The sequence below is a fragment of the Pituophis catenifer genome, unplaced genomic scaffold (assembly GCF_029215685.1).
Source record: "Pituophis catenifer annectens isolate HBS135680 unplaced genomic scaffold, rPitCat1.0.hap2 SCAF_2, whole genome shotgun sequence".
NCBI lineage: Eukaryota > Metazoa > Chordata > Lepidosauria > Squamata > Colubridae > Pituophis > Pituophis catenifer.
Window position 1 is genome coordinate 137,060,192 of NW_027256882.1, and position 20,494 is coordinate 137,080,685.

The 20,494-nt window shown below is 40.8% G+C and overlaps 2 protein-coding genes across 2 annotated transcripts; both read left to right on the forward strand.

Moving 5' to 3' along the window:
- Positions 1–6,834: 6,834 nt before the first annotated feature.
- On the forward strand, positions 6,835–10,605 carry LOC139310518 (baculoviral IAP repeat-containing protein 5-like). The gene is made up of 4 exons (XM_070934690.1): positions 6,835–6,971; positions 8,567–8,676; positions 9,546–9,663; positions 10,500–10,605. Exons 1-4 carry the CDS (start codon positions 6,849–6,851, stop codon positions 10,581–10,583), a joined length of 435 nt encoding a protein of 144 aa, XP_070790791.1. The 5' UTR covers positions 6,835–6,848; the 3' UTR covers positions 10,584–10,605.
- Positions 10,606–16,442: 5,837 nt separating this feature from the next.
- On the forward strand, positions 16,443–19,970 carry TMEM235 (transmembrane protein 235). The gene is made up of 4 exons (XM_070934691.1): positions 16,443–16,650; positions 18,413–18,493; positions 18,845–18,982; positions 19,715–19,970. The coding sequence occupies exons 1-4, from the start codon at positions 16,443–16,445 to the stop codon at positions 19,945–19,947; spliced, it is 660 nt and encodes a 219-aa protein (XP_070790792.1). The 3' UTR covers positions 19,948–19,970.
- The last annotated feature ends 524 nt before the right edge of the window (positions 19,971–20,494 follow it).

Below are 20,494 nucleotides of genomic sequence, written 5' to 3' on the forward strand. Positions count from 1 at the left end.
CATCAGCATCATTAGGTCCTGTGCAGAACGTATTGGGCAGCAAGTGTTTTCCAGCGGTTTTGATCATTCACAGCATCTTTGGCCTTGTCCCAAGGAACATTAATAGTCTTAAGATCTTCCTTAAGTGTTTGTTGCCAAGTTTTCCAAGTCCGGCCTTGTTTCCTTTCTTCCAAAAGGTATCCAGCGTAGAGCAATTTTTGGATTCCGATCTTTAGGCATACATAAGATATGGTCAACAAGCCCACGTTCGGCATTCATCCACACTTTTCAATAAATTATCTAAATCTGATCTTTGTAATACCTCTTCATTAGTGATGTGGTCATAATATGAGAGACAAAGTATTCTCAAACAGCATTGCTGGAAAACATTTAACCATTTAATCATCTTGGTTGTTCGCTTCCATGTTTCACAAGCATGTATTGCAGTTGGTAGAACAACATTCCTGAAGAGTTTTATCTTTGTGATAATAATGCATGTATCTGCCAGAGACCAAATTGGGTGCATGCATTGAAACACAGCTGCTGCCATTCCAAGCCAATATAATTAATGACCTTATCTGTACTCCATTGATAGATATAATGCTGCCAAATTAAGTAAATTGTTGGACTTTCTATAGCCTGGCCACTATTGTGGCCCATCAGCAGCCTGTGCAGTTAGTAGCTGATTCCAACAGCGAGGAGGCTGGTGTGATGCGCCAGCAGCCTGTGCAGCTGGCACTTGAGTCAGACAATAAGAAGACTGGAGAAGATGTGGTGTCAGAAGTGGAGATTCAGCCAGGGCCTTCAGAACCTCCAGAAGCTCCCCTAAGTGAGGAGGAAGAAGAGGAGGAGCCTCTTCTCAATGCACAAGCGCGCAGAGCTATTAAAAGGCAGGAGTGGCTCCTCAGGAGGAGGTCTCCTCGAGAGTAAGGCTTAGGGCTAATTGGCCACTCCCCTAGCCTATTTAAGGAAGGATGACGACTGATGCAATTTGCAGGAAACAACTTCGTTCATATTCCTTCACGTCTTGATTCCAGAAATGTTTGATTCGGCTCTTGTTTCTCTCTTGTCAGTTTTCCTGCAAATTGCTTCTGGGCATTCTGCCAACCACAGTAAGATTACGGTTATCTGAAATTCGGTGCCTCAGAATGGAGTTATTCTTTGGATTCTTGTCGGCTGTTAATGAAGTTAAATTAACAGCCCTTGTTCAGAAAAGACTGATTTAAACTGTACTTGTATTCGAACAACTACTAAGAAAGTTCATTAGTAGTCCTTAACTAGTAAACTAAGGTTTGTACGGACTTTGTGTATGTTGCGTTCTTTGGGGTCCATAGCTGGGGCAGAACAGCCACTGACTGTTATAGGTGGATCCTGAGCACTTCCAATGTGCATAAACTTGGTCTTCTCAAAATTTATATCTAAGTCAATTTTGGCCTCATTATCTAAACTGGTGATCATTTCTTGCAAGCACGCCTTTGTTTCACCAAGCAGTACAATGTCATATGTTATGTACTTTGCATAATGAAGTACATGGACAGTAGAAAGAAGAATGGCGATATTATACATCCCTGTCTAACTCTTGTATTAGCTATAGCAATAGCACTTAGATTTATATACTGCTTCCCAGTGCTTTACAGCTCTCTCTAAGCAGTTTACAGAGACAGGATATTGCCCCCAACAATCTGGGTCCTCATTTTACCCACCTTGGAAGGATGGAAGGCTGAGTCAACCTTGAGCCTGATGAGATTTGATCTGCCAAACTGCTGGCAGCCGGTGATCAGCAGAACTAGCCTGCAGTACTGCACTCTAACCACTGCACCACTGTGCCTTAGTATTGATGTTAAAAGCTATGTTGCCACATTCCGTTCGTACAAAACATAATACAAGCACTTAAAGATCTTTTTTTTCTCTTCAAGTTTTTTATTTTTTACAAACATCAATGTGTGAACAGTGTGGCACCTGAATGTCATACATTTTGATACAAATAAAATAATATTAATCATAATAGTTTCATTTAACAAGCTTATATAATTCTATTAATATACATATTTTTATTAAATTATAATTTTTCATTATTTAGTTATTCAATATTTCAATGTGTCATTTTTATGCCAATCACCCTATTCTAAGTGTCATATCTTTTAATACAAATCGAATATTATAGGTTCTTAAAGATGTTGATAAAACTTTGAAGAATGCCATAGGACTTTACAATAATCCAAAGTGATTCTCAATTAATTGACTCAAAAGCCTTTTTGAAGTCAATAAAATTGATTACCATTGGCTTCCAGAATTCTAAACTGTGTTTGATGATATTTCTTAAGGTCAGCATCTGGTCGTTACAAGAGTGTCCTTTCATGAATCCTATTTGTTTTTCACACAGGTATGCATCCACTTGATGCTGCAGTTTCCTGAACAGCACAAGGTATAGAACTTTTCCAGGGTTAGGGTTAGGGTTAGGATAGGAACATTATGTCCCTTCAGTTATTACAATATGAGGTTCCCTTTCTTTGGTATTTTAATGATTACCGCCCTGCCTCCAATCTTCCAGTACACATTACTGGGGCCAACAGTTGCTTAATAAAATAGGGAGCTCTTGTACCAATCTGTCTCTACCATGTTTTAAGAGCTCTGTGGATATTTAATCCAAGCCACTTGCTTTGTCATTTTTTAACAATCGTATTGTGTCCTGAACTTCAGTAATTGTCATTGGCTCCATATTAACCTCAAGGTCCTCTGGTTGTGCAATGTTGGTAAAATTGTACATTAATTGTGATCTTGATTCACAATTATGTAATTCATCCCTTCTCAGTAAACAATAGTACTCTAGATTGCCTTTTTAAAAGATTTAGGAAAATTGAAAGGGTGTTAATTTCTATAAATGACGGTGGTTAAAATAGATGTGGAATTTAGTTGCTTGCCAAATAGTTAAAGCGTACTGATTTTATTTCATTTGTAGATCTTAAAATATCAGATCCGGTTGGGAATTGAATGATGTGATTGAACAGTTAATTGTGTCCCTCAAAATAAGAACTGCTCTATCACTGTAACTTAAAATTGATCCTGCTCTTTAATAGTTAATAATATTACAGAGAAAAGCCAATCCAATTGTAGTTGAAAGCTTGTGGTATTAGTACTTATAATAGCCGCACAACATACATTCAGACAAAGCATTCCTTGTTTGAGTAATACAAAAGCTTTATTGCAAGAATAGTTGGTGTTGTCTGGCAGATGAACAACTATTTTGTAATAAGGGTCTGACTTCTATTGTTCCTTTAAAAATTCACTTTTCAGGGTAGAGATGGATGAAAAGGCAACAGGCAGTCCATGTATCGCTTTGTGTGTGTTTAATAGGAGCTGATTTTTTTACTACAGTAGGCAGCCGCCTTATGTCTTCAGCATGACTGGAATTTACCCACATTGGGAGACTGTAAAGTTCCCTCACACTCTCGCAAAGCTTAACAAGCTAAATAAACAGCTTGGAAGGATGCTTTATGTTCTTAAAAAGTTGAGAGCATTCCTAATGACCCCCAAGAATGATTTGCAATGGGCACCGTTGCTGTTTCTTAGAATGTTAACTATGCCCTTTGCTCAGTGGTGAAACCATAATAGATCCCCAGTGCAACTGTAATGCAATTGAAACAATGGCACTGCAGTTTCTTGACACATTTGCAACTAATTCATATTACAGTAGGATATTTCTAATGAGACAGGGTGGCTGCAACCATCTTTCAGATCAGAGAGAGCCCTGCAGCTAGACAGGTGGAGCCTCCCACCCCCAGTAGCACGTTTTTGGATGCCGCTGAAGGGCAGTGAATCTTCAATTGTTTTCCCTCTGGTATTGAAGGTTTAGTGATTGATGGAAGAGGATATTGAATTTTCCGTTTCAGGCAAAGGTTCTTTTCATTTCTTAACAAATTAATTATAAGGTGGCAATACAGAGTGGTTGTTACATTATTGGACATAATATTGTCTTTGTAAATGGCACTTTGCCAGTCCATTGAATCCCCTCCTTGTAATTCTAAGGCATGCAGAAACAATGGAAAAGAGAAATGTGCTTACTTCAATTAGTGATATATTAGAGCAATTAGCTGAATACCCGTGCTCTGCTACAAAACTATGTGATTGGCTTGATAAATTGACACTTAAGAGTTTGAAAATTAATGAGTAGGCCTCTCTTCTCCCCTTCTCTCCCTCAGGCTAGCCCCACAGAAGCCTCTCCTCTCCTCTCCACTTCTCTCCCTCAAGCTTGCCCCATAGATCCACTCGTCTCCCCTTCTCTTCCTCAGGCTAGCCCCACAGAAGCCTCTCCTGTTGTCTCCTCTCCCCTTCTCTCCCTAAGGCTGGCCCCATAGATCCTTTCCTATCCCCTTCTCTCCCTCAGGCTTTCTAGCCCCTTCTCTCCATGAGGCTTGCCCACAGAAGCCTGTCCTATGCTATCCCATTCTCTCCAGAGTTATTTTCAAGTTGGGAGGGGGAGTAGAACGTCTAACTAATTAGCATCAGAGCATGTTATAATAATATAGTAAATACTAATACTCTGATGGTCATCTCGAAAAATCCTTTCTTAGTGAGCACCTAGAAGCCAAGAGGAACATACTTGACAAATTTCAAGTTTGTAGGCTTTACAGTTCTGGAGATTTTGTGATTAATGCGTGAGTGGTTTTCGCTTTTATATATATAGATTGGAACTTTAGGAACTAGGGAGATTAATGGCTCCTCAGAAGTAAGGAGTTTTGGGGAGAAATTTAAAGCACCTTCTATTTGGTTAGCATTGATTGCTGCAGATGTTTCAAATGAAAATATAGGTAAGATGAGGACATATTGGGAGAAACCTGAGAAGTGCAACTTAAATATACTGAGTCTGACAACTATTTTTGAGTTACCATGTTTACTAACCCAGCTAAACGGATAATTCAATAAACAAAATCAATATAGTATAAAACCATGTAGAACCCCACAGTCCTCCTCAACTATCCCTTTCATCTTGAACCAGGTTTTAGGGTATTGTATGAATCTCAACTATATTTCTAGAGGGACTGGAAGTAGATGAAAAATGAACAGGGGAGATTCTGCCACCAAGTAACATCTAGTCGGGTTTCCAAGACCTGCTTTTGCTGTCGAGTGGCGCAGACTCCCTTCTGGATGAAACTGGGATCTGCTCTTTTGCCCATAGATGCGCTCTTCGTGCTCTTCTTCCCCGGTTTGAAGGGCAAAGGCCGGCAGCAACTGTCCCCGCTACCTGCTTGTTTTCAACTGACTGAGCGACTCTCCTGGGCTCCCCCGAGGTCTCTCAGAAGGTAGAGCTGCGTCCCAAAAGGGGGCGTCTCTCTCTCTGTCCCTCTCTCTTTCTGCAGCTTCTCCGCTCCTGCTCTGGCCGTGCTGGATGCAGGATCATGGTGCCGAAGTGCGGGGCGGCTCTGTCTCCCGGCACGCTCTGCCTGGCCGCTGCGCTCAATGGGCTACTCAGCTTCGGCTTTCTGGCTGCGGCCATCGGCACCGACTACTGGTACTTGATCCACGTGGACGGGGCTGGGCGCAATGGCAGCGCTCGGGATGGCGAGGAACTGAGTTCTCACTCCGGGCTCTGGCGGCTCTGCGAAGGTAAGGGAGGACGGGGCAGCCTTGCTTGCTCCTTGCCTGCCGGTGCCGCTGTCCCATGCCATCTCCTTGGCATGGACTGGAACTCCGTGGCTACTTGATCCCGGAGATCTGTGGCGTTTCCACCCATCCATGATCCATCCATCCATTCATCCATCTATCCATCCATGATCCATCCATCCATCCATCATCCATCCATCCATCATCCATCCATCCATCCATCCATCTATCCATACATCCGGCGGGTTTCAACCGGCGGGGCAGGGAAAACTGCATCCGCCTAGGAGCTACAGTCCCTATTGAAGGCTGAGCGCTTGAGGTGAGCGAGTAGCGGCTCAGGACGTTGAACTCAGCTGGCCCTTCATTTCGACTGTCCCCACTCAGCACATTTGTGCTTCCTCCGCTGCTTTCCTTGCAATTCAGGGTAGGTTTTACCAGAGAACAATGGAAGTGTAAGGAAAAATAATAAACTTTAAAGAATTAGCCAAGGGAAAGAGCTACTGCCAAGGGGAAATAAATCTTTGAACTTACCTACGTGTATTGTATTCACTCAGAAATTAATTCTATGCTGTCTAGTAATGTTAAGAAAGTAAATTGAAATCCGAAGTGAACTCAATTTATTGTGACTGGGGACCCACAAGTAGTTTTCTGGGCCACAGTACAGTGTGAAAATGGTTTATAATTGACTGCTTGATAGCCTTTTTCAAATTCTTAGGCTAGGCAGCCATTGGATTTCCTAGTGACCTAGTCCAATAACTAACCATACCCAACCCTGGTTAACTTTTTATCAAGGGCATCAAGGTGCTGCCATCTACTATACTTTCATGGGCATTACCATTACTGTGCGAGTAATGGTAACACCAAAACAATGACTTCTTGTTCATAGTTAAAAGTCACAAAAACCTTCGCTTTTACTGCCACACCAGATATTTTAAAAAGTGGAGTTGTTCAGTTTGAAAGGACAACTTGGAGATCTAGTTTTGCTTTACCCTTATAAAGTACAACAAAATCAGTAAGGGTTTCAAAGGGCCATTTTTCTAAAAACTGCCGTCGATACGGAAGTGCTTTTTTTAAAATTGTAGAACAAAGCCCGTTCTTTGTTCATTGCGATCGTGAAGAAGAACTACGCTTCCCAGCATGTTCAGCGCTCATGGGGGCGTGGCATACATGACGTCAGCGCTCAGCCTATTTCCCATCATGCCTCGGAAAGCCGTTTTGTTTTTTTTCTTCTTCTTTCCCGCTGCGGTTTGAAAACTCCGGCAACCGTCATGTCTCTCGCGGAGGGGAAAAGGCAGGTCCCGCCGGGCCTCGAGTTGTACCTGAAAGAGAAGCGTCTCTCCACGTTTACCCAGTGGCCCTTCGTCTCCGACTGCTCCTGCACTGCAGACAGGGTGAGGGCCCCGTTTCTGCCAAGCCCTCCTGGGGTCCCTCTTCTCTCGGGGGTGCGGGACGGGTGGGCTTTCCTGCCTTGGAAGTCCTCCTCCCCCTGTTTAAATGGGCTTTTTCCCCCAAGCATCAAAACCACGCCAAGTATTAGTACCGCTTTACAAAGCCCTAGTAAGACCACACCTGGAATGCTGCAATCGAGTTTGGTCATCCTACAACAACAACAACAAAAAAGATGTTGAGGCTTTGGAAAAAGTTCAGAGAAGAGCAACTAAAATGATCAAAGGCCTGGAGACTATAAAACACATGAAGAACGGCTGCAGGAAGTGGGTTGGGCTAGTCTAAAGAAAAGAAGAATTAGGGGTGATGTAATAGCAATATTTCAGTATTTGAGGGGCTGCCACAAAGAAGAGGGGGTCAAATTATTCTCCAAAGTACGGGAGGGCAGGACAAGGAGCAATGGTTGGAAACTGATCAAGGAGAGAAGCAACCTGGAATTCAGGAGAAACTTTCCAACAGTGAGGACAATTAAGCAGTGGAACAGCTTGCCTGCTGAAGTTGTGGCTGTCCATCACTGGAGGTTTTTAAGAAGAGACTACTAGACAGTCACTTATCTGAAATGGTATAGGGTCTCCTGCTTGAGCAGGGGGTTGGACTAGAAGACCTCCAAGATCCCTTCCAGCTCTATTCTGTTCTGTTCCTATTCCTATTCTTCAGGGATTCATAGTCTGCTTTACTCACAAATAACAAACTCCAGGCACAGAGAAAAAAGCACCATGGGTTGCAAAGCTGTCCTTTTGTCGGGTGTTGTGCATCCTCCCTGTAAAAAGGCTTCAGCGGACTGATGTAATCAGCCAGTTGGGCATTTCTTAAAGGAAACTGTGATTCCTTTAAGTCTGTCCCCCAACCAGTGTCTTGATTTGAGCCTGGCAAACAAATGGCAGCAAGGGCAAGCCTCTTTCTTTATATGCTTGATATGCCAAGCAATCCTGGATGGCTAACAAGGATTTAAAACATTGCAGTACAATAAAATGCCCTCTCTTAGTGTCCGGAGATCCTCTCCTATGATGTCCTGGTTCAACACCTGGGAGAAGAACCAACTCTTAATATGGGAAGAATGCAATCCTTTTATGCTGGAGAAATCAGTTTCCTAGCTATTTTCATGTCAAAAAGCTCTTGAAGGGGAATCTTGCTTACAATGGTTGCTCTCTCTGTATATATATTTCAGTGAATTGATACAGGCTAATCATAATGCTAACCCGTTATAGGACATTTTAAAAGTGTCCTCTTAAATTTTTAAATTTATTTTACTTATCTTGCTTCCTATTTGAATTTTTTTATGAATGTGTGTATTAGCTAATCTTAGAAATTTGAAATAGCACTGTATACACAAAACATTACTATTCTTTTCCTGTTCTTTTCATATATTTGTAACAGGGTAAGAGTCAGATGTTATTTAGAATCAAGGAGACCTCCGGTGGAATCATTCTTTAACTACAGCCCCGTTTCAGAAATCAGCTGTATAACTTGAAATGTATAACTTTGTTGAACATTTTTTCTCATTTGTCTTGCTCTGTCTCTTCCCCCTTTCCCAATTCAGATGGCTGAAGCTGGATTCATTCACTGTCCTATTGAGAATGCTTCCGATGTGGCACAATGTTTTATATGTTTTAAAGAATTAGAGGGATGGGAACCTGATGATGACCCCATGTAAGTACTTTGAAATTGTTATTCTAAGACTTTTAATGATACCAAAGGAGTTTTAGGAAAGAAAGCTCAACAAATACACTTAGGTGATCTTGCAAAACATTAAATTTAGTTGATAATATTGAGGATGATAGAGGCAAATATAGAATTGTAGTACTAGATATTAATAATTTATTATGTCATCCACTCTTTTTCCATAGTACTGTTAGACCACGTCAAAGCAAATTAAGCCACTTGTCAAAGACGGGTTCAACATCTCTATCTGATTATTAATTGTATGGCTGACAGTAATTGTTAAGATGATCAGCTAATACTTTGCAGTCAGTACAGCTGGCTTCCACTCAAGTTTTTCAACTCACGTTTTTTCCCCTTCTTTCACTGAGGTAGGAGGATGGGAACCTGAAATCTTGATTGTGAATTTACACAGTCCAGAAACCTCTAGAATATTGTGTGGGGTGTTTGTAAGGGTTTTATATTTGTCCTGTCAGCTAATCCTAATCAAGGGTGTCAAACGTCACAGTGGCGTCACGTGATATATCGGAACTTTTTTCCCCTTCACTAAACCGGGCATTGGCATGGCCAGCACATGATGCATCCAGCCCATGGGACGTATCACAATCACCCCCCACCCGCTTCGCTATACCAGGCGTAGGGATGGGTAGCACGTGACACATTTGGGCCCTGGATGCCAGAAAAGACTGGCATAAAAGTTAGCTATACTTTCTGAGCTTTATGAAAACATGTAAGCTGTTTGGAAATCATTTGACTAAAGAAGAGAATGCGGATATTAGTCTCTCTAGAGCTGGCTAGGCTGTGATTATGGGTGCATGATTAATTATTGCATGATTATGACTTGTATTTCAAATTTCTAGGGAAGAGCACCGTAAACACTCCCCCAACTGTGCATTTCTTGCTCTACAGAAAGACATTTGTGACCTGACAGTAGAGGAATTTATGAAACTTCGTAAAGAGAGGATGAAAAATTTGATTGTGAGTATAACTTGCAAGGAACCATTAACTTAGCTTGAGTAGTCTCATCACTCTGCAGGAGTTTGGTAGCACCTTTTCAGATTAACACATTTTATTAAAGAATGAACTACAGTTCATTTCATCAGATGCATGAAATGCCAAATTGATTAATTAAATTTGATTAATGCCAAATTAAATTGGAATAAAGCTGGGAATGGGGCGGGGGAGGAGAAGACAGATAGGTTACTCGGATGTAGGTTACATGTGATATAGATTATAAATTCCTTATTGCATAATAAGGAGTTGTGCAATAAGAAATAAAATTGTGTTGTATTAAAGCCTACTGTATTTGTTGAGACATCCTGATATAGCTTGAAGCCTTTTGACATATATGTGAATTCAGCAATCTCTGATTCAATAGTGCTGGCAAAGTTGTTTTTCTCCAAAACGGCTACTTTCAGACCTGTAATGGAGTAAGTATCCTGTGAGGTTGAAACTTTGCCCTTGTTCTGAGATGCAATTGGGGAAGAAGCTGTAATAAAGATGCTACTAGACTCCTTTCAATTTTTGGCTATTATAAATTATTATGGCTTTCCTTCTAGAATGACTTCTAGAATTCCTTCTAGAATTACTCTGCTTTCCCTATTGTGCTATAGGGGTCATATGGCTACATACATACCGTATGTCCTAATTTAGCTACAGTGCGTAAGCCTGTTTGTTATTGGCTGATTTCTATCTTAAAGTGAATTATTTAGGTAGATTTCTGTTCATTAGGATAAGATTCCCTATATAGTTTTTTTCCCTATAAATAGCTGCCTATTTATTAATAGGAATATGTGTTTTTAATTTTCTTCTAGGAAAAAGAAGTTAAGCACACAATTACCGAGATGGAGAAATATGCTAATCTGATCCGTGGAAAAATAGACCAGCTGCGTTCATAAACTATATGCCATTGGATGCTGTGGGCTTTTTGAGTGTCTAAATGGTATTGAGCAAAATGAAAAGTTGAGTTGCTCAAAGTCTGCTGTTCAAGTTTATGTTAAATTTTTTTGTAGTTACTATTTATGGAATTTTTTCTAATGTGTTTATGAATAAATATTCCTTTTTATAAAATACCATGTTTACCATATTGTAATAGTTTCCTGGGCAAAATTGTTTGAAGGCAAACATTGCTCTCAGGTGCTAAATGAAGCTCTGACCCATTCTTGAAAATAGAATCAATTGAGAAGAGTGGGTGAACTGCGTTCTTAGGAAACAGCTATATTTTGATTATGTCTTTGATTCTTTGCAATGGTCATCCTCAAAGGGGTACTGTAAAAGAGGAGGCTGCTTAGAAAAAATGTAGACACTTGGATTGCCTTCTTCACCTCCTATTTAAGCTTTCTCCCTACATCAGCACTGCTGTGTTGACAATAAAGCTGCAACCTTTGAACAGATATAGGTGGAGATAGGAGGGGGTGTGCATTTTGGAAGCTCTGCAACTACCAAGAAATTGAAAAGCAGCTGAACAAAAGAAAGCATTTTTCTTTAAAGTAGTGAATAATCCAGAGGAAAAGAAGCACAACAAAAATAGTGGCACAGCAAGGAAAAGTTAAGTACAAAAGCATAATATGGAAAGTTGCAATGCTGGCCAGTAATGGAAAAGAAAAAAGCAGAAGAAATTCTAGAGAGGAATTAAAGCAGAATAGCGTTTGGAAGAAGAAAACATTGTTATATTAGTATTACTATAGATAATAATATAGAAATATAGAGGCAATAGAATTATAGATTAGAGGCAATAGAAAACGTTTATAGATATGTAGGCTTTATGTTTCACTGACATAAACTAAAAAGAAATGTTAGAAAAGATTCCAAACTTCCTATCAAATAGTAAAGTTTACTTTGCTTATAAGAGAAGGTGAACAGAGAAAATTATCCTTCAGTTGACTTGCAATCATCCAATGAGACTGAGTGCCAGAACTTTCAATAATGTAAATACTTAAATAGTGCACAACTAACTTTCAAAATTTATTGTTGAAGGATATGTTGTAACATAAATGAGCTTGCAAAAAGATTGACTGGATATATCAGATGAACAGTGTGATGTTGTTAATTCATTATCACCATCGTTAGTTGTCACCCACTTTTCAATAGGTTATCTAAATCTGATCTTTGTAATACCTCTTCATTAGTGATGTGGTCATAATATAAGAGACAAAGTATTTTCAAACAGCAATGCTGGAAAACATTTAACCATTTAATCATCTTGGTTGTACACTTTCATGTTTCACAAGCATATATTGCAGTTTGTAGAAGAACATTCTTTCCGGGTTTTATTATTTATTATTAGTTATTTGATTTAAAATGGGATTTTATTGTACATGTTTCTTAACTTGTGTTCGCCGCCCTGAGTCCTTCGGGAGAATGGTGGCATATAAATACATGTAATAAATAAATAAACATTCTTGGAGAGTTTTATCTTTGTGGTAATACATATATCTGCCAGAGACCAAATTGGGTGCATGCATTGAAACACAGCTGCTGCCATTCCAAGTCAATATAATTAATGTCCTTATCTGTACCTCCATTGATAGATATAATGCTCACAAGTTAAATAAATCGTTGGATTTGTTCTATAGCCTGGCCATTGACTCTTCCAATGTGCATAAACTTTGTCTTCTCAAAATTTATATGTAAGCCAATTTTGTTGACCTCGTTATCTAAGATGGTGATCATTTCTTGCAAGCACACCTTTGTTTCACCAAGCAGTGCAATGTCATCCACAAAACCCAAATTTGTTAGATGGCTTATCCATTGCTCTTGCATAACAAAAATTACATGGAGAGGAGAAGAATGGCGATAGTATATATGCCTGTCTAACTCCTGTATTAGCGATAGCACTTAGACTTATATACCGCTTCACAGGGCTTTACAGCCCTCTCTAAGCAGTTTACAGAATCAGCAAATTGCCCCCAACAATCTGGGTCCTCATTTTACCGACCTTGGAAGGATGGAAGGCTGAGTCAACCTTGAGCTGTTGAGATTCGATCTGCCAAACTGCTGGCAGCCGGTGATTGGCAGAAGTAGCCTGCAGTACTGCACTCACCACTGCGCCACCACGGCTTAGTATTGATGTTAAAAGCTGTGTTGTCACATTCCGTTCATACATAACAGCTAGAATTATAATACAGGCTCTTAAACATGTTGATAAAACTTTGAGTAATGCCATAGGACTTTACAATAATATAAAGTGATTCTTGATGAATTGACTCAAAAGCCTTTTTGAAGTCAATAAAAGTGATTACCATTGGCTTCCAAAATTCTAAACTGTTTGATGATATTTCTTAAGGTCAGGATCTGGTTGTTATAAGAGTGTCCTTCCCTGAATCTTGTTTGTTCTTCACACAGGTATGCATCCACTTGATCCTGTGGTTTCCTGGGCAACACAAGGTATAGAACTTTTCTAGGGACTGATACCCTGTTTCCCGCAAAATAAGACATCCCTGGATAATAAGCCCAATCGGGTTTTTGAGCATATGGCAATAAGGCCAAGTGCTTATTTCAAGGTTCAAAAAAAATATAAAACAGTCTTATTTTGGGGGAAACATGGTAGCAATGTTATGCCCCTCCAGTTATTACAATCTGAGGTTCCCTTTCTTTGGTATTTTAATGATTACCGCCCTGCCTCCAATCTTCCGGTACACATTACTAGCCCAACAGTTGCGTAATAAAATAGGGAGCTCTTGTACCAATCTCTATGACCATCATTAAGTACCTATGATTCTTGACAAATGTATCTTGTCTTTTTATGTACACTGATAACATGCATCAAAGACAAATTCCTTGTGTGTCCAATCACACTTGGTCAATAAAAATTCTATTCTATTCTATTCTATTCTATTCTATTCTATTCTATTCTATTCTATTCTATTCTATTCTGTTATGTTTTAAGAGCTCTGTGGATATTTAATCCAAGCCACTTGCTTTGTCATTTTTTAACAATCGTATTGTGTCCTGAACTTCAGTAATTGTCATTGGCTCCATATTAACTTCAAGGTCCTCTGGTTGTGCAATGTTGGTAAAATTGTACATTAATTGTGATCTTGATTCACAATTATGTAATTCATCTTCTCAGTAAACAAGAGTACTCTAGATTGCCTTTTTAAAAGATTTAGGAAAAATTGAAAGGGTGTTAATTTCTATAAACTGATTTTACTTCATTTGTAGATCTTAAAATATCAGATCCGGTTGGGAATTGAATGATGTGATTGACCAATTAATTGTGTCCCTCAAAACAAGAACTGCTCTATCACTGTAACTTAAAATGGATCCTGCTCTTTAATAGTTAACAATATTACAGAGAAAAGCCAGTCCAATTGTAGTTGAAAGCTTGTGGTATTAGTACTTATAACAGCCATACAACATACATTCAGACAAAGCATTCCTTGTTTGAGTAATACAAAAGCTTTATTGCAAGAATAGTTGGTGTTGTCAGGTCTGGCGGATGAACAACTATTTTGTAATAAGGGTCTGACTTCTATTGTTCCTTTAAAAATTCACTTTTCAGGGTAGAGATGGACGAAAAGGCAACAGGCAGTCCATGTATCGCTTTGTGTGTGTTTAATAGGAGCTGATTTTTTTACTACAGTAGGCAGCCTTCTTATACAACGTCTCCAGCATGACCAGAAATTATCCACATTGGGAGACTGTAAAATTCCCTCACACTCTCGCAAAGCTTAACAAGCTAAATAAACAGCTTGGAAAGGATGCTTTATGTTCTTAAAAAGTTGTTGATAAAAACTTTTCCTAATGACCCCCAAGAATGATTTGCAATGGGCACCGTTGCTGTTTCTTAGAATGTTAGCTATGCCCTTTGCTCAGTGGTGAAACCATAATAGATCCCCAGTGCAACTGTAATGCAATTGAAACAATGGCACTGCAGTTTCTTGACACATTTGCACTAATTCATATCACAGTAGGATATTTCTAAGGAGACAGGGTGGTTGCAACCATCTTTCAGATCAGAGAGAGCCCTGCAGCTAGACAGCATGGAGTCTTCCCCACCCCACCCCCAGTAGCACGTTTTTGGATGCCTCTGAAGGGCAGTGAATCTTCAATTATTTTTCACTCTGGTATAGAAGGTTTAGTGATTGATGGAAGAGGATTTTGAATTTTCTCTTTCAGGCAAAGGATCTTTTCGTTTCTTAACAAATTAATTATAAGGTGGTAATACAGAGTGGTTGTTACATTATTGGACATAATATTGCCTTGAATCCCATGGAATGGAATGGAATGGAATGGAATGGAATGGAATGGAATGGAATGGAATGGAATGGAATGGAATAGAATAGAATAGAATAGAATAGAATAGAATAGAATAGAATAGAATAGAATAGAATAGAATAGAATAGAATAGAATAGAATAGAATTCCTTATTGGCCAAGTGTGATTGGACACACAAGGAATTTGTCTTGGTGCACACGCTCTCAGTGTACATAAAAGATACATTCATCAAGAATCATAAGGTACAACACTTAATGATGGTCATAGGTACAAATAAGTAATCAAATCATTTTAGGAAACAGTCAATATAAATTGTAAGGATACAAGCAACAAGGTTACAGTCATACAGTCATAAGTGGGAAAGATGGATGATAGGAATGATGAGAAAATTAATAGTAGTGCAGACTTAAGTGCAGAATTTTAAGGCTTGCAGAAACAATAGAAAAGAAAAAAGTGCTTACTTCAATTATGGATATATGAGAGCAATTAAAACATAATAGGAACTAGGGAGATTAATGGCTCCTCAGAAGTAATGAGTTTTGGGGAGAAATTTAAAGCACCGTCTATTTGGTTAGCATGATTGCTGCAGATGTTTCAAATGAAAATATAGGTAACAAACACAAGAGGATGAGGACATCTTGGGAGAAACCTGAGAAGTGCAACTTAAATATACTGAGTCCGACAACTATTTTTGAGTTACCATGTTTACTAAACCAGCCAAATGGATAATTAAATAGAAAAAAATCAATATAGTATAAAACCATAGCTTGGTATGAACTGGGAATCCAAGCTTTATCAATTTTTTGGATACTTCTGAGATGTTTTAGCGCTTTAAAGTTTTACTCACTTCAGACAGTAAGTTCCTTTTCTTGCTGTTATCCTGGTCTCTTTCCTTATGTTTCTATAACTCATAATTTCATTTGCTTGGTCACCTGTAGCATTGTTGCCCCAATCAGAAAAGATTCACGGACAGAGAAAATGCTTCTTCCAAATTTTGCAGTTTTACTCCAAGGATTATAGTAGAGTAATCTGTTATGGGTCTCTGGATTAGGGGTGAGAGAGAACCCCTCAGCCCTCCCCAACCCGTCTTAACACTCTTTTCATCTTGAAAGGGATAGACCCAAAAACTTACCTGGACTTCCCATCTCAGGTTTTAGGGTATTGTATGAATCTCAACTATATTTCTAGAGGGACTGGAAGTAGATGAAAAATGAACAGGGGAGATTCTGCCACCAAGTAACATCTAGTCGGGTTTCCAAGGCCTGCTTTTGCTGTCGAGTGGCGCAGACTCCCTTCTGGATGAAGCTGGGATCTGCTCTTTTGCCCATAGATGCGCTCTTCGTGCTCCTCTTCCCCGGTTTGAAGGGCAAAGGCCGGCAGCAACTGCCCCCGCTACCTGCTTGTTTTCAACTGACTGAGCGACTCTCCTGGGCTCCCCCGAGGTCTCTCAGAAGGTAGAGCTGCGTCCCAAAAGGGGGCGTCTCTCTCTCTCTCTGCAGCTTCTCCGCTCCTGCTCTCGCCGTGCTGGAGACAGGATCATGGTGCCGAAGTGCGGGGCGGCTCTGTCTGCCGGCACGCTCTGCCTGGCCGCTGCGCTCAATGGGCTACTCAGCTTCGGCTTTCTGGCTGCGGCCATCGGCACCGACTACTGGTACTTGATCCACGTGGACGGGGCTGGGCGCAACGGCAGCGCTCGGGATGGCGAGGAACTGAGTTCTCACTCCGGGCTCTGGCGGCTCTGCGAAGGTAAGGGAGGACGGGGCAGCCTTGCTTGCTCCTTGCCTGCCGGTGCCGCTGTCCCATGCCATCTCCTTGGCGTGGACTGGAACTCCGTGGCTACTTGATCCCGGAGATCTGTGGCGTTTCCATCCATCCATGATCCATCCATCCATCCATCCATCCATCCATCCATCTATCCATCTATCCATCCATGATCCATCCATCCATCCATCCATCCACCCATCCATCCATCCATCCACCCATCCATCCATCCACCCATCCATCCATGCATCCATCCATCCATGCATCCATCCATCTATCCATCCATGATCCATCCATCCACCCATCCATGATCCATCCATCCATCCACCCACCCACCCACCCACCCACCCACCCATCCATCCATCCATCCATCCATCCACCCATCCACCCATCCACAATCCATGCATGCATGCATCCATCCATCCGGCGGCTTTCAACCGGCGCGGCAGGGAAAACTGCATCCGCCTAGGAGCTACAGTCCGTATTGAAGGCTGAGCGCTTGAGGCTAGCGAGTAAGCGGCTCAGGACGTTGAACTCAGCTGGCCCTTCATTCCAGCCATCCCCACTCAGCACATTTCCCTGCTAGTTGAATAATATGATATATAGTTCGAGGAAAAATGCCAATTTGGGGGGTGCCTCCTAACTCTCTTGTGGCTCATTAATCCCCCCCACCCATCCCTTGATTCTGTATCCCAGTGCCTTTCCGGTACCGTAGGAGCTGTTCTGCAAGCTCTAGAAATACTGCCTTAAGAGAAGAGGAGCCCGGAGTGGAGGAGAAGGCTTGATCTCCTGGGCAAAGGAGACAACAATGAAGAAAATGTTGGGAGCTGCTGCCAACGGCTGCTGTCTGCTACTTTAACCATCAGCTCTGAAGAATGCACCACATTTCTCATGCAATTTTTAAATAAGTGTAAGCCTTACTCGTTGGGAAACTACTTGCTATCTCATTCGGATGCCTAGCATGACTTTTAGTATGTCTCATTGTCAGCTGGACTCCCACTGAAATGGCACGTATATACTGAATCCCAAGCCGATCCTAAGCGTCTGCATGCATTTGCATCGGGCTGTAAAACAGAGCCATTTTCCGTCTTCTGAGCTTTGCTTCCTTTTGTTACAATTGACTGGAGCATCGAGACCCCTTCTTCTAAGTGTAGGGATGGGTATTGTTAGGATTACCTCATTTCTCAATATGACATGATCTGGGGAGGGGAAGAACTTTTATGGCAGCAGAGATGGGTCAAGTATAATGTTACCTACTTGCATAGCTAGGAGAAAAGGGTACCCACCATCAAGAGAGATTTGCAACAGGCAGAATCTTTTTCTCACCCAAGAGACACACATCCCCCATTCTTCTCATTTGTTCTTCCTCCAAGTTACATCAGAATCGTGCAACTGGGTATGAAATGAGGAAAGAGTGCCCCTGTTGTGATATTATCACAGGAAAAAAATTGAATGTACAACAGACTACCTAAAGGGGCTTGCTTTGCCCTTTCTAGCTTTCAAAAAAGTGTTCATTGTCTAGAATGAGCCAAATTAGTGATCTTGAGAAAAAAAAACCACCTCTAAGTACTGTCACTCAGCACAAATACTTGTTGGACTGCTGTTGTTTAGTTCTAGCTTGTGGTTTCTTTGAAGTTTCTACTGAACTAGAACATACCTGTTGCTGAGTTTGCATTGGTCAGCAATCCAGCACCATGAACCCCAATGCTAGATGTCTGTTGCTTTTCTTATTTTACTGCTTCCCCAGGACAAAATGCCTGTATGCCCCTGATCGACCCCTTTGGTGCAGAGAGTTGGCTGGTACCAGCATCACTCCAACATCTTATCTGTGAGTAGAGAGATTTATGTGACTTCGGCATCCTTGATGGTGATAGGAAATTTTATATAGCTCTTCTCATCTTGAAATTCACACTGTCCTCTGTAAAAACACTAAATTCAGAAAAGGGGATGGAGCCTTTTGTAAAACTGATTATTTCTAGAAGTGGGCACTGTTTTTATTTTTGGGAATAGGCATAAGGGGAATATTCATTCTTTAAGAGGAAAAATTGATAGATGTTTAAGAAGGAGTGATGTTTCCAGCAGAAAGATTCTTATAATTCAGCCAATGCATATTCCTTTATTTAACTTCCAGGATTTTACTTTCTTCTTTTGCTATGCCACTGTTTTTTTCCTTTGTCAGACATGCATCGAGCCTTCATGATCTTGCTGCCACTCAGCCTCATCTTGATTATTTTTGGCTGGATCTGTGGGATCATTGGCTCCTTGGCCCAGATTTCCTGGCTTCTGCTCTTCACAGGCTGCTATTTTCTGTTGGGTGGTGAGTGATATTATGTCTGGAATGATTCCGAAGAATCCCATAGCATCTCTGCATTACGAGCCTGCCAGCTACTCCTTGTTGGATCTGACATTTCAAATGACAGTGTGCATGGTTTGTTTATTATATAAAATATTCACCCCCATCATCTCAGGTCCAAGTAGTAGCTCTTGAGATTATGCAGGGCAGATTGTATTTTTAGCCATTAATTGAGACTCACAGCAGACTTGGACATAAGGTATCTGTGAGACATCTCATAATAAGCATCTTAACTTGCCAGCAAATGAGATTGCTGTGATAATCACATTCACTATGATAGAAGCTATAAACAATTAATTTATTCTGAAGCCAATAGGAGACACGATTGAAGCACAGTTGGTAGATGGATTTATCCAGGTCTTTTCTGGACAGAATCCCCAAGCATTTCTCTAGCAGGGACCACTCTCCTGTGTGACTTATTTCTTGGATACTTACAACAAGAGCTCACTGGAAACTTATTTTATGAAGGTGTGTCATCTAAGGATTTGCTTTATTAGAATGCAACGATCTATTTAGTTTACAAATGCTTCTAGAAATTTCCAAGCAAACAAGGAGATGGTAGCCCTGCCTCTTTGCTTGGTCCTCTGTTTGTGATCTGGATTGCTCCACTTACCTCCATTGATACGAACAAACGACTGTATTTGCTACTCAAGTTGCTCCTCTGATGACTTCTTCTCCACTTTTCTTCCCTTTCAGCACTTCTGACTCTGTCCGGGATAAGTACCTATATCTGCTACTCCAAAGCCGCGTTCATTGAGACTGTGCGTATGTTTGACGAACAGCGTTTTGACCGTGTCCATATTACCTTTGGCTGGTCTCTGTCACTTGCATGGCTCTCTTTTGGCACAGAGGGTTTGGCTGGCATCCTGCTTCTCCTGGCTGCTCAAGGAGTCCATCGGAAGCTGGATGCACATTCAGCAGACATTTAATCCTGGGAGATGGTGAGAAAGGAAATGAGGCAGTGCCAGGCCTGTGAAATAATTCTTGGTCTGCAATACTGCTTTCCTTCACCTTTCTTATAGGAAATAAATGCTGATGCTCACGCCCTGCTCTGGTGTAAATACAGCACACATACATAGTCTGTGGGGCTACAGGGCTGGGTGCCTACTGTAGAAGAATCCCTGGTGAATGTGAAACCTAAGGGGTAGCACAAATGGAAACTTCTGTTAAAAAGACATCCTGATTCCAATTCTGATTGTTGTTTTCATGAACATTGTTAGGGAACATAGGATTGAACTCCTGATGTGTAAATTGAGTTAAAGTGTGCAAGACAGGATTTGTTGCCTCTCCAAGAATTATGACAAACCTTTTGCCCTGATTGTTTAATGTATTCCTTATTTGTCCTTTTCTTCAAAGTATGGCTTAATTTCTACCTTCTGATTAATCCAGGAGCTCTCGAAATAAACAAGCAAATCTAACATCTGGCTGCTAGTTTCTTATTCTCTCCATGAAGCAAAAGGAAAATGTAGCTTCCAT

What these genes read in the sequence shown, in the direction of transcription:
- LOC139310518 (XM_070934690.1), top strand. Translation starts at nt 6,849, where the DNA reads ATGTCTCTCGCGGAGGGGAAAAGGCAGGTCCCGCCGGGCCTCGAGTTG. An exon ending in GCTCCTGCACTGCAGACAGG is followed by an intron (nt 6,972 to 8,566) that starts GTGAGGGCCCCG and finishes TTCCCAATTCAG; the next exon opens with ATGGCTGAAGCTGGATTCAT. An exon ending in AGAGGATGAAAAATTTGATT is followed by an intron (nt 9,664 to 10,499) that starts GTGAGTATAACT and finishes ATTTTCTTCTAG; the next exon opens with GAAAAAGAAGTTAAGCACAC.
- TMEM235 (XM_070934691.1), top strand. Translation starts at nt 16,443, where the DNA reads ATGGTGCCGAAGTGCGGGGCGGCTCTGTCTGCCGGCACGCTCTGCCTG. An exon ending in ATCACTCCAACATCTTATCT is followed by an intron (nt 18,494 to 18,844) that starts GTGAGTAGAGAG and finishes TTCCTTTGTCAG; the next exon opens with ACATGCATCGAGCCTTCATG. An exon ending in CTGCTATTTTCTGTTGGGTG is followed by an intron (nt 18,983 to 19,714) that starts GTGAGTGATATT and finishes CTTCCCTTTCAG; the next exon opens with CACTTCTGACTCTGTCCGGG.